The following is a 14,029-nucleotide window of genomic DNA, read 5'->3' as shown; positions in this document are numbered from 1 at the left end:
GCTAAATCAGTTCCGACTCTCTGCAACCCTTTGGACTGTAGCCTGCCAGGCTCCTCTATTCGTGGGACTTTTCCAGGCAAGAATACTGGAGTGGGTTGCCATTTGCTCTTCCAGGGGATCTTCCCGACCAGGGATCGAACTCATGTCTTCTGGGTGTCCTGCACTGGCAGGCAGATTCTTTACCACTGGCCCACTGGGGAAGCCCCCTTCAGCTTTAGATGGGGCCATGAGCGTGCAGGTTTCATGGTGGGATTTGTGTCTTTATAAGAAGAAGAAAACAGTAGAGCTCTCTGTGTCTTTGTTTCTCTGTCTCTGGCTCTCTCTACTTAATATGTTACAGTGTTAGTTGCTCAGTAGTGTCCAACTCTTTTGTAACTCTATGGACTGTAGCTCACCAGGCTCCTCTGTCCATGGAATTCTCCAGGCAAGAATCCTGGAGTGGTTTGCCATTTCCTTCTCCAGGGGATCTTCCTGACCCCTGATTCAGGGATGGAACCTGAGTCTCCTACATTGCAAGCTGATTCTTTATCATCTGAGCAAGGTAGCCAACAAAAGTCCAGAAGGCCCTGATCCTGAACTTCTCAGCCTCCAGAAAAGTGAGAAATAAAAATCTATTCAAGACACTCAGGCTAGAGTATTTTAAGACTGACAGGTAAGAAGGTATTTCACTTTTTACAAAGTTGATTAATCTGCAGCATGGGATTAGATCATAAAGATTCACACCTTTTTTTTTTTTTTTTTTTGACAGATGAAGAAAATAAGCCTGAGCAACAGTGTCCTGTCCAAAGCCATAGACTTTAGTGATGAGTTTTAACATCTACTTTCAGGTTAATATATGGTGACATCCTGGAATCTTCTTGAAAACTCTAAATTCTGAGGTCAGAATGATATTCTGAAAAGGTATGAAGAAGCTTGACTTCTGGGAACCCCTGATGGCTCAGACAGTAAAGAATCTGCCTGCAATGCAAGAGACCCAGATTCAATCCCTGGGTTGGGAAGACCTCCTGGAGAAGAAAATGGCAACCCACTTCAGTATTCTTGCCTGGAAAAGTCCATGGACAGAGCAATTTGGTGGGCTATGGTCCATGGAGTCACAGAGTGAGACACGACTGAACGACTAACATTTTCACTTGGAATCTTTGTGAACACTATAAACATTTTCACTTGGAATCTTTGTGAACACTATAAATTCTGACATCAGAATGATATTCTGAAAGGGTTGAGAAGTCTGACTTCTTAAATCAACAAGCACTTTCATTGCTTCCAGTCCTACATTTCTAGGATATGAAGTTTGGATTGTCCAGATTGGTGGTGAAAACTGCCTAAATTGTGGCAGCTCACATACATGTATGATCATAGATGAATTAATCTCTCTGAACTTCAATATTCTTAAGTAGAAAGCTGCTGCACAGATTTCTGATTAGGAATAAATAAGATTTTAATGTATTCATTTACTTAACAAATATTTATTAAGTGATCATTATGTATCGAATTCTTGTCTGGAGAATTCCATGGACACAAGAGCCTGGTGGGCTACAGTCCATGCAGTTGCACTATGTCAGACACAACTGAGTAACACTTTCTTTTTCTTTATGATTCATAGAGCATCTTTAAAAAGTTGGTTTTTTAAATCAGTCTTGCCTGTGTTTGAGAGCTTACACATAGTTTGCAAGGACATGTCCATCTAATTAAAAACTACTTAAAAATCTGGAGAAGGATTACTTACTTCACATTACCCAAGCATCTCAGTCTATTCGCCCAGTTTGCAGGTCCGAGAACTCTGCTGGAATCTACCTAGTCAGAGCACTCCTAGCAAGGAGACACCACATGTCCAAGAAACCAGCTTAGAAGCCGCCCTAAAGGAAAAGCAGTCTAGCGAGGTCCACGCGAGACCTGCCCGGGGAATGTGAGAGAAGATCAGGAAGGTTAGCGTGTAAAAACAGTGTCATGCACGGGGTAAGCTGGAGCAGAAGTCTTACATGCAGAAGCATTCCACTGCCTGTGTGAGCCACAGATGGCCATTTCAGCTGCAGTGCCTTGTGAGAGCTGCCGCTGACAAGGCCAGCTGCTCGGAACCACCAACTGTCAGTTGATGTGGCCAGCTCTTACCCATGTGTGCTGAGAAAACCAGCATGGAACTGGGTCAGCACAGGACACGATTTTAATAGCCTCAATCTGTCAAGTAGACTTCTTTGGAAACAATGAAACAATTGAGCATTTTGAGCAAAAATGGTTAAGGCTCTTCTATGATAAGGCACCCATTCAAAAAGTCAAACTGCATCCAGTTAGTCCTCCTCTGCAGAGTGAAGGAGCAGGCATGGGTCTAGGAGTTAACAATGGTGTGGTTTTCAGTTCTGCAGGCGGCCTAAATGAAAAGTCTCCCCTGAAGAATCCAGAACCTACCTTCCTTCCTCCCAGGCACTGCTGGAGTTGAGGCTTAGTCACGACACCGTATTGGCAGTGGTGAGGCTGCCAAGTGATTTCTCTCCAGTCACAGGTCCTGTTGTCTGAACAGCTAAGGCAAGGCACGATCCACTGGCCTGAAATAGACAGCAAAACTTCTTTGGCTCAGTTTCTATGGGTGAAGTTACAGTTTGCACGAAAGTCTAGAATTCAGTGATGGATGGCACACCATTGCAGAAATCACAGTAAGGAGACCACACTCATATAAACCCAGGGGAACAGTGCATGGCTTCCTGCCAACCAAACAGAATCACATCAGGTAGTCATGTTCTGAAATAACACAGTTCATGCTGAAGTCAAGTACGAATTCTGTTCTGTGAAAACACATGCTTATAAAAAAATTAAAGTGTTTGGGTACTACTCAATTATTATTGATTTTCAAACAGTGCATGAGGTCTTTCATAGGACTGAAGTCTATAGGGAGTCACTGACACTGACGTAGTTGGCCACACATATTTCCTAGCCTAACACATGCTTAGTTACCAATCCAACAATAGTCATATTCTCTGCTATCAAGAGCTTCAATATATAATAAGACAGTTATTTTAATATTCTGATAATTTGCTGTTTTGAAGAATAGTCTTAATTTGATATATGGCCTTTTTGCTGTGAATCTCTTCACTTCTTTCTAGCTCTGTTGCCTTAATTTTTTCATCTGTTAGAAGTGGAGTGTACTATTCTTCTCACATGATTGGTATGAGGATTTAATGGGATTATATAGTTAAAGGACCCAGCACAATTATGTATCCTACTCACCTTTGTTACTAGCTAAGTTCAGGCACAGAGTAAGGCACAAGCTTTGGTCAATGCTTATAAGATAAATGAATATCCTTGAAAAGCTGCATGTAAGATCTTTCTTATTTTATGGATAAAGTAACATGTATTCAAATGTTGCAGCTTTTAGGGTGAGTAGTCACATTAATTATTTAATAATTTATTAGAAAAATATCAAGACATAATTTGGATTTTAAAAAACAATTTTCTTTATTTTTGGCTGTGTTGGGGCTTCCTTGTTTTGTTGGCTTTTCTCTGGTCGTGGTGCCTGGGTCTCTCATTGTGGTAGCTTCTCTTGTTGTGGAGTGAGGGCTTTAGGACAAACAGACTTCTGTCGTTTCAGCTCTTGGGCTCTAGCGGCACAGACTCAATAGTTGTCGCGCTCGGGCTTAGTTGCTCCGCAGCGTGTAGAATCTTCCCAGACCAGGGATCGAACCTGTGTCTCCTGCATTGAAGGAGCCACTGAGCCACCAGGGAAGCCCCTGGATTTCAATTTTTGTTTTCTCCTATTCATCTTTTCAGAAATGGAGACTGAATCAGCATGTTAAATACAGAGCAGTTATTTGTATTTTCTGTGGCGAATATCTTGACGTCTCCAGCAAACATCCGCTGTACCCCAAAGATCTCGCTGATGTTACCGCTTCACGTTTCTCTTCAAAATATGGAGGAGCTAAATATTCCCGGCTACTTTTTGAGTTACAAAGGAAAGTTTTAAACAAGTTTATCCCTTCTGGCTTTGATTTGTGGTTCTGCTAACAAAAGTATCTGGTGTGACGTTAATTTTGCGTGCATACTAGTCACTTCAGTCGTGTCCAACTCTCTGCAACCTCATGGACCATAGCCTGCCAGGCTCCTCTGTCCATGGCATTTTCTCAGCAAGAATACTGGAGTGGGTTGCCATGCCCTCCTCCAGGGTATTTTCCTGACCCAGGGACTGAAACCCACATCTCCAGCACTGCAGGCGGATTCTTTACTGTTCAGCCACCAGGGAAGCCTGTGACATTAATTTTAGAGGGAAGAATTTCTATTTTCAGGGGATGGTAAAATACACTTTGCATTTCATAACTCAGGAATGTCAGAATTGTGTATGTGAGTTTTTGTGTGGGTGGAAATAGTTACAAATAATAAAATACAGAAACAGATCTAGTTTATGGCTCTTACTGGTGGATCCCAGAAAGGGAAAAAGCATGTGTATATTAAGAAAGAGAAACTGGGAGAGACAGAAGAAAATAGAAGGGAAAGGAGATGAGAACAGCATGCCTTCCAAGGAAGAGAAGGAAACATACAGCAGAACTGCTTTGGGGCAAATTGTGTCAACAGGAGCAGGAAGTTGAAATACAGGACATCCAAAAGCAATGTGGACTTATTTATTCCTCTCACCATAAATTTTTTTCTTTGCTTTGATTTTTAAACTTAATGAGAATTCCAGAAAACTGCCTCATTCAAAGTCCACCCATTAAGTAACATCTCCAAAATTTCAGGTCTGGTTAATGACCTTCCATTTCTCTATATACATATCACTGTCTAGCTAGTAGGATTTTAATTCAATACATTATTGATGTATCTACCCTCTTAGGTATTAGGCATTCTTGTTGGTAAAATAAGATAATGAAATAGTTATCTAAAAAGAAATAGTTATTAAATATCACTAAAAAAGAAATATTCAACATTTTTATAGCACCTCTCAGATGTTGGATATTCTGAGCACTTAAATACATTAATTTATTTAGTCTCAGAACCACCCTATTATTATCCCCATTGCATTATTAACTGGGGCTCAGAAAGGTTAAGTAACTTGTCCAAGATCTTTTAGCTAGGAGGTGGCTATATATTAATTTTTTTTTTCTTGGCTAGTTATTTTTATTTTATTTTTATTTTATTTTATTTTTTTAGCAGGCATGTATTTTTATTTTATTTTTAAACTTTACATAATTGTATTAGTTTTGCAAAATATCAAAATGAATCCGCCACAGGCATACATGTGTTCCCCATCCTGAACCCTCCTCCCTCCTCCCTCCCCACACCATCCCTCTGGGTCATCCCAGTGCACCAGCCCCAAGCATCCAGTATCGTGCATCGAACCTGGACTGGCAACTCGTTTCTTACATGATATTCTACATGTTTCAATGTCACTCTCCCAAATCTTCCCACCCTCTCCCTCTCCCACAGAGTCCATAAGACTGTTCTATACATCAGTGTCTCTTATACAGGATTGGAGCTGAAGACTGTCCCAGAGTCCATGCTCTTAACTATAATGTGAAACTTCAAAAATCATAATCAGGTGAAGGGTTAAATTACATGTATAAAATTGCCATTTATACATGTCAAAAGCTTAAGAATAGGTAATTCATAATTGAGTAAAACGAGTGGAACTCAAAGATCTTGGGCTTTGGAGCCAGACACACCTGAGCTCTGCCTCCATGGAGCTCTGTAGACCTCAGTGCAGTACATTAAAGCATCTGAGGACTTCCCTGGTGGCTCAGTGGTAAAGAATCAGCCTGCCAATTCAGGAGACACAGGTTCAATCCCTGGTCCGGGAAGATCCCACTTGACGTGGCACAACTAAGCCCATGTGCCACAACTACTAAGCCTGTGCTCAGAGCCCACGAGCTGCAACCACTAGAAGCCCGGCAGCCCTAGAGCCTGTGCCCTGCAACAAGAGAGGCCACCGCAATGGGAGGCCAACATATCAAAAAGTAGAGAGTAGTCCCCGCTGACCGCAACTAGAGAAGAGCCCGTGCAGCAAAGAAGACCCAACACAGCCAAAAATAAATAAACAAAATTTTTTAAAAAGTCAGCTGGAAAAGTTTTAAAAATCCTCACGCCCAGCCTTTGCCCTAGACGGATTACATCAGAACCACTGGATGTGGAACTCAGGCATCAATGTATTTTTAAAAGCCTTTTAGGTGATTCCAATATGCAGTCAAGGTTGAGGACCATTGTTTATCTTGGAAAAATTACTTAATCTTTTCATGATTACACTTACTTCTCTATACGAAAAATATGTGTAGCATCTGCCACAGCGCCTTTACACTAGATGTTGATGAATATATTTCCTGCCCTCACCCCACTTCACCCTAAGCAAACCATGGCAGTTCAGAATAAAGACAGCATGGGAGTCAGAGTTGTCTGGCAGGTTCCATGGGAGCAGATAAGATGTGAGGAGGTATTTGTGAATAGATAAGATTCAGAGAGGTACAATGGGTGATTTTAAGTGGAGAGACAGACCTGACTGTAGTGAGACTGAGGAAGTGACTGTTGTCCATGACAGATTGTATATACTGGGGAGAAAAAGAAGGTCTGCTTAGTGAAAGGGGTTTCCAAAGTTTGCAGATGTAGAGAATAGTATTAATACTAAAAGCTACAGCACCAAACATTTGGGAGTGGTGTTGGGTTGTGGATGGCAAAATGAAGACTGTTTTCAAAAGTGTTTGTTTCTCCATCCAATTCTCTTTTATAATTCTTCTGTGGTTTTCATTCAGAATATTCTAATTCTGATTTTGCCCTGATATACAGAATTTGTAATCAATAATCCACTTCCTTCACATATTTGTTTGGCTCCTAATACAATTTGAATTAGACATGGCCTTCAGTTTATCCCTCATTGAAGAATTCCTCAAGAAAATCTCCTTCTGAAAAAGTCTTTTTTTTTTTTTTATAGAGATTCTGTGGGTTGTGGATGCAGTTGGAAGGGGCCTGGGATCACCTCTTTTCCATCCTTTTCTTTTAAAGTGTAGATAACTGAGACCTAAGATGTTAAATAATGGAAGTAGGATCATGTCAACGACAGGGCTGGACCAGAATTGAAGTCTCAGAGTCTCCAAAGTGCTGATCTATGCATCATGTAGGTTAGAGCAGCACAAAATCATCAGTCGAAAATGCAATATGGCTCAGCAATCTCTCTGGTAGCACTGACAGAAAAGCCACAAACAGGTTGTCATAATACATGTATTTTTATTTTTAAAAGCTGAATTTGCTCAGTGGGTTCATGTATTCAGAGACTGTTTTTAAATAGATTATTATTTTTTTTTCATAAGATGGTGGCATGTTGGGGACACACATGTGTTTCTGCCAATGATATATTATTTAATAATACTTTGAAAGGCTCAGTTTTCCTCAGAACCTTGAGTTTCTAACAGCATGTGTATCCTCTTTGCCCAAACACTGTCTCCCCTGATAAATTTGTTGACAGCTAATTTTTCACAAACTGAGATCTTTGGCCATTTGCTGCTAAGGCTGAAGAAACGTGACCAATTGCATGCACAAAGATCCTAATATGGGTACCATTACTTTGTGAGCATAAAATCACATGCACATAAAAAAGATGCCTGATTGGGTCTCTGAAAATTCAGCCCCAGTGGTTCATACGACCATGTATTGATAGTCATCACTCTTTGCAGTTTTGTATTGCTTAACAATGCTTTTTTATTGTGAGTTAGTAATACTACTTGAAATAGACATCTGTATAACATCTGCAGGACTGGGATTTCTTGACATTTTAAATGATTCCAGCTCACTAAAAATTGTCAAAAAGGAGGGCATACATTCTATGTTATATATTTAAACAATGAATGAATCAAAGCTGTGATTCTGAAATAAAATATGACATATGTCATAGGGAATAACATTCTGAAGAATGAAACTACCTTTGGGGAGAAGTTATTTAATTTATCATTATAGCTTTATATTTAATGCAAGTTAGATTTCAGCCATTTATGTGAATTGAATTGGGGGATATAATGGAGAAAAGAAGTTAAACTTTATGATTTAGTAAGATGTAAAATCATATAAACAATAGCACTAATTCCTGACTCTATAATGCTATAAAACAAGGAAGTTTTTAATTGAGAAGAAAAAAAAATCTATATTTTCAATATTATTAGAATTATTAAAGTATAAGTTGCTATATTTCCTTCCAAAAAGATATGATAAAAGTTTTTGTTTATATATTATAAAATATAATCTAAACCATTTTCTTTAAAGGTAATTCTCATTCAGTGACCATATAAACTTCTGTCTGCAAATTAGAAGAATTATTTTTTTCTTTCCTGGGTAAAATATTTTATTCTTAGGTTGTATTTTATAGTTAAATTATTTTCAAAATTCAACTTAATAAAAAAGTCACTCAAAATTATATTAGCTGGTGTTATTAAAAGAACATTTTTCAAAGAGAAAAAAAATGGATCCAATTCTGGCAGATAACTGTAATGTGCTCTGAAAATAAGGTTTGGGGACCATTCTATGACCTTATAAGCTAAATCTAGAGCACCCAAAATAAACATCCTTCAGTGTCTAGTGTGACAACTTCTTTCAACAGAGGGGAGTCCTACCATTAAATCATCTCCAGGAGTGAAAGAGAGAAAAAGAAAAAAAAAAATCTATCCTTGCAAACTTATCTCTGAACTCACTCATTTACCTTGAATCTTTAGGTCTCTAGCACCTCAAGGGTAGAGGGGTTACCCTTGGTTGATTTCACAGTCTTCTGTGAAAGAGAGGAGGGCTTGAATCTTGGTTTTAGTTCAGCAACAATTTTTAAATCATATATTGACACTGAAAGATGAATAAGGTACAGTCTTTGCTCTGGACACACTTGAAATCTCATGCAGCCTTCAGGACACACTTATGGCTGATGCACCTTTTACATGTTAATACACCTACCTTGTGCTATATGTACATATACGTATATATTATTTCCATCATAAAATATAAAATAAGCATAATTATATAAAAATAAAGGTACATATATTTTCATCTTTACTGGCCTCTTCCCTGGGCTGTTTTGTACTTCTCTCTCTCTCCTTGCTTGGCTATATTATTCCCCTTTGAAGACTATTGATTAGAGAGAGAGGAACATGTGAATCAGACTCCTGAAACATTATGAGGTAAGTGCTATTTGAAAACATGTGCATAGAACATTCTGGGTGCATGTGAAAGTGTTAGTCACTCCTGTCAGACTCTTTGCAACCCCATGGACTGTAGCCCATCAGTCTCCTCTGTCCATGGAATTCTTCAGGCAAGAATACTGGCATGGGTAGCTGTTCCCTTCTCCAGGGGATCTTCCTGAACCAGGGGTCAAGCCCAGGTCTCCCTTACTGCAGAGATTCTTTACTATCTGAGTCACATAAAAGAGAAGCAAATCTGGGGGTGAGGCGGTAAATAAAGACTTCCTGGAGAAGAGGATATGGCATCAGGAGAACTTGGATCAAGATGGGAAGAAGACTTTTAGGAGCAGGGATCAGCACGGACAAGAGCTGGAGTCCTGCAGCCGATTATCAGTATGAAATGAGGTCCAGAGTCTGGGAGGAGTTAGGAGAGATAGGATGGGTCAGATTATTGTCAGGCTGAGGAATATGCGCTTGATTTGAGGAGTCAATATTTGTTTTTTTCAAAGAAGCCTAACTACTCAAGTTCCCAGAAGGCTCCTGTTTTATGGCAGCCTCTGTTGTAAGGACCAGGTACAGAGACAGCTTCAGAACAGGGCTTGGCAAAAGTTACTATAAGTTTAACAGACAGGAGAAATTGCCACTTCTTGAGGAATCTCAGTAATGTACCTTCAACTTTTTATTGAAGAACTTTTGACTTGGTTCAGTAGGAGGAATCGAATTAAGTTGTTTTATGGTTCTCATAAATTGTAATCTGATTAAATAAAATACCTAGACATATGGATGTCTCCTTTGTATACAAGAGTATATATCTCATTTAGCTGAGAATCATAAATCATACCACCTGACACACCGTAATGGGTAAATCCCTCTCTATGCACTGTCTGTAATTTATTATCTGGGACACATGTTCCAGAACTGGGAAATGCCCACGTTTGTTAGCTGTGCATGCCAAATTGCAATTTGTCCCACCCATTTGTGAAACTCATATCCCATTCAAGCTGTAGTGTGAAGTTCATGGCAAGGGTAGAAAAGATCCTGAGTGTTTTCTCAGACTTTTTAGATGAAGGGAGACCTTGGGTCAGGATGCCAGAGCAGTAACCAGGAAGCGCAGAGGAGATGCTCTTTGCTCCTCTTACTGCCTTGGAGGTATTTTTAGTCCCAGCTTTGGCTTAACCTCACTGGTCTCCACTCAAAGAAGAATGCTGAGGAAGGAAAGAAACAGGGGAAGTGGACAGTGCCTCCAAAGAGTCTCATTCCAGATCTGCCCTCGGTTTAGGCAGGATGAGTACTGCAATTTGAATTGTTTAGAAGTGGATCTTTCTATTTATTTACTTTGTTGGAGTATAATTGTTTTACAATGTTGTGTTAATTTCTGCTGTACAATGAAGCGAATCAGCTATTTATATACATACATCCCCTCCCTCTTGGAGATCCCTCTCGCCCCGTTCATCCCACCCCTCTAGGTCATCACAGAGCTCTGAGCTGAGCTCCCTGTGTTATAGAGCAACTTCCCACTAGCTATCTATTTTACACACGGTAGTGTATATATGCCCGTGCTATCTTCCAATCCGTCTCACCCTCCCCTTCCCCTCTGTGTCTACACATCCATTTTCTACATCTGCGTCTCTATTCTTGCCCTGAAAATAGGTTCATATGTACCATCTTTCTATATTCCATACATATATGATATTTGTTTTTCTCTTTCTGATTTACTTCACTCTATATGACAGACTATAGGTCCATCCATATCACTACAAATGACCCAATTTTGTTTCTTTTTATAGCTGAGTAATATAATATTCCATTATATATATATATATATATAAAATATCTTCTTTATCCATTCCTCTGTTGATGGACATTTAGTGTGCTTTCCTGTATCCCAGTGTTAATTGTAGCACTGTTTACAATAGCCAGGACATGTAATTTGAATTTGACATCCCAATTTCCCTGCCTCTATTCATGTTCAATATATGGGAGACATTAGTGACCACTCCCAAAGATGTTTTTTTTAACTTGAAGAAATGATATAAAACTGAGCTTCTATCCTTTGCAGTTCTTTGGGTTCACAAGGTCAACTTATTTTGTACTTACTCTGTAGAAATTATAATGTTAAGTGAATTGGTAGAGTCTGAATAACTGAGACCCCTTGTCCTCATCCAGCTTACAGCCTGGGAACACTGACATCAAAGTCAATTACATACTTAATTATTTAATGGGGTCGCAAAGAGTCAGACACGACTTAGCAACTGAACAACAATGAACAACAATCATTTAAATAATTGTGGAAGCTGCAAAGGAAGAAAAACACTGGGTGCTATGAAAATATATAGTAAGGAAAACAAGTCAGGGGCTCAAGGGAAGGCTCTATGCTATGACTTTTTGACTGAGATCTATGGTGAATATGCATTAAACTAAGGAGAAAGCAGAAGGTGAAAGGAACAGATTTGATTAATCACATATTTCACATACTCAAACAATGCATTTTCATTAATTATATGTGTGGCAGTTCACAGTAATTAAAAAGCACCAGATCACCTTGAGTTTTTTGTAGAAGAATAGCTTAAGTAACCATCTACTACTTATGTATACTAAGGGATTTTTTTTTTAAAAAGAAATGATAGTGTAATAGTCACCTTTTGTATCCCCAGATGGACAAGTCTTTAGTTCGGGCTGTGAAATGGCTTCAATGTAGTCAGAGGAAATAGGCTGTAACCCACAGGTTTCCTCTGGCTGAATCAGCAAACCACAATCCTGCATTAAAATGATAAAAGTTAGCTGTCATAGTAATTAACCTGACCTGTAGTAATAAAATCTCAAAAATACGACTTCCTCTGCCAAATAACCTTTATGGATAAAAGGGAGCAATCCATGTTTACCCTTCTCTTGATATTTATCCATTGATAGTTGTTTTTGCTATTAATAGCTGCTTCTATTAGGGGATTCATATAAATTCTAATGATAACTTAATCTTTATTTTGGCATTGATAGTCATGTTATTGTTCTGCTGATTTTTAAAGAAATAGGTGTTAGTTATTTTAAAAAATATCCCTTTGTGTTGTTGACTCATTAAAAAATAAAGTATAAGAGAGGACAATACATTAAGGGGAGACAATGTGATGCTGTGAGATAACAAATGGGAAATACTTGGGGAGAATGTTAATTTAACAGATGCATTTCATTTCAACGCACATTTATTTAAGATCTATGATTTGCTAGAAATGGAATCAAATATGTATATTTTATCTAAAACATTTTACATATTTATAAAAGTAGGTAGGTAACAGCTCACTGCAATGAAACTCATTAGAGAAGAGGCATGTTCTGCACCAAGCAATGCCTTCTGTAGTCTGCCATATGCATTGCAGAGGGGCAATCCATTGGCTTTGAAATCTCTCGTCTTCTCCAGTATATCACGCTTCTCTTGTTTTCTCTTAGTTGATCCTACAAAGCTGTAGGCACTGTACCTGTCCTGTGTCCATCTAACCGACCTCATCCGGTTCCACTGCCACCCTTCTCACCGCGTTCTCCCTGTCTACCAAGATTAAGGTCAGGTTAAAATGCAATAATATCTGTTAGGAATGCTTTCTTCCTAATTTTGCACGGAGAGCATCTTTTGGTGTTTGAGGTCTCTTGAAACGGCAGCACAGTGATGTGTCAGCTTTTGTCCACATCAGCATCCTTTGTTTCCTTCGTCTTCACCATTTGGTAATTGCATTTGTTATTTGTGCCTTTTCCACTAGACTGAATACTCCATGAGAATGGATAATTATTTCCCCTCACACATAAATCCCATCCCTGATGTACAGTAGACAACGATAAATATTTGCTGAATGTGTAAAGGGTTAGAGTTAATTGTCCCCCTTTTCATATCATGCATTCTCAGTAATGGAGAGAAATAATTGGTTTGACCTCTTCGCTCTGTATTTCTGCCTCTAACGAGCAATTGCTGGTCACTTCTTTCACACTTTTAAACGTCCTAACCACCAACTCAGATTCCTGGATCTCACACAAAAGATCCAGAGCATCAGGGAACAAAAGGAATGGGGGTAGTCTAAGGACTTTTAAAATCTTGATTCAGTACACATATTTTCATTTTTTAATTCATCACTGAAGTTGAAGTTTAGGAAACTGATTAAAATTAAAAATATGATTTATGTTAAAATGTTCATTATATTATAATAAAGCAATTAAAATAGCATAAAGTTTATAATGATGTGAGAAGATTTAGTCCGAATAAACATCTATGAATGATACATGTTCATGTATGTGTGTTACCTATTTATTCATCTATCTATTCATTTGTTTTTAGTGGAGACTAGACCTTTATTTTGGAGAAGGCAATGGCACCCTACTCCAGTACTCTTGCCTGGAAAATCCCATGGATGGAAGACCCTGGTAGGCTGCAGTCCATGGGGTCACTAAGAGTCAGACATGACTGAGCGACTTCACTTTCACTTTTCACTTTCATGCATTGGAGGAGGAAATGGCAACCCACTCCAATGTTATTGCCTGGAGAATCCCAGGGAGGGGGAAGCCTGGTGGGCTGCCCTCTCTGGGGTCGCACAGCGTTGGACACGACTGAAGCGACTTAGCAGCAGGAGCAGCAGCAGACCTTTATTTAAGGCCTTTATTAATGCCATTATATATCTATCAGAATTTTAAAAAATATGTATATCAAATGTTAGGGAGGGCAGGGAGAAATAATTACTATAATACACTGATGATAAGCACTGCAAATTAGTTCAGCTTTTTCAGAAGGTAATTTACACTAAACTTAAAAATTCACAGATTCCATAGCCCCAAAGTTAGAGTTCTTAAAGTCTACTCCAGAGAAACCCTCATGCAATGCATAAAGAATATGTATAAAGACAGATCTAATGGACTAAGATGGGAAGATTTCCCAG

General features: G+C 38.9%; 1 protein-coding gene across 5 annotated transcripts in view; it reads right to left on the bottom strand.

Moving 5' to 3' along the window:
• The window catches only part of CPED1 (cadherin like and PC-esterase domain containing 1), a 328,745-nt gene that overhangs the window by 38,634 nt on the left and 276,082 nt on the right, over positions 1–14,029 (bottom strand). For all 5 annotated transcript variants that reach the window (XR_009736016.1, XM_061414531.1, XM_061414532.1 and 2 more), the window contains 2 exons: positions 11,759–11,876; positions 2,404–2,540 (listed from right to left, as the gene is read on the bottom strand). Coding sequence is in view for 4 of the 5 variants with exons in the window: in XM_061414531.1 (XP_061270515.1) it covers positions 2,404–2,540; positions 11,759–11,876 (255 nt within the window). In the remaining variant the exon portion in view is untranslated. The remainder of the gene's footprint in view (positions 1–2,403; positions 2,541–11,758; positions 11,877–14,029) is intronic.

This window comes from Bos javanicus, chromosome 4 (genome assembly GCF_032452875.1).
Source record: "Bos javanicus breed banteng chromosome 4, ARS-OSU_banteng_1.0, whole genome shotgun sequence".
NCBI lineage: Eukaryota > Metazoa > Chordata > Mammalia > Artiodactyla > Bovidae > Bos > Bos javanicus.
The sequence above is the reverse complement of the archived record's forward strand: the minus strand, read 5'-3'. Positions and strand labels throughout refer to the sequence as shown.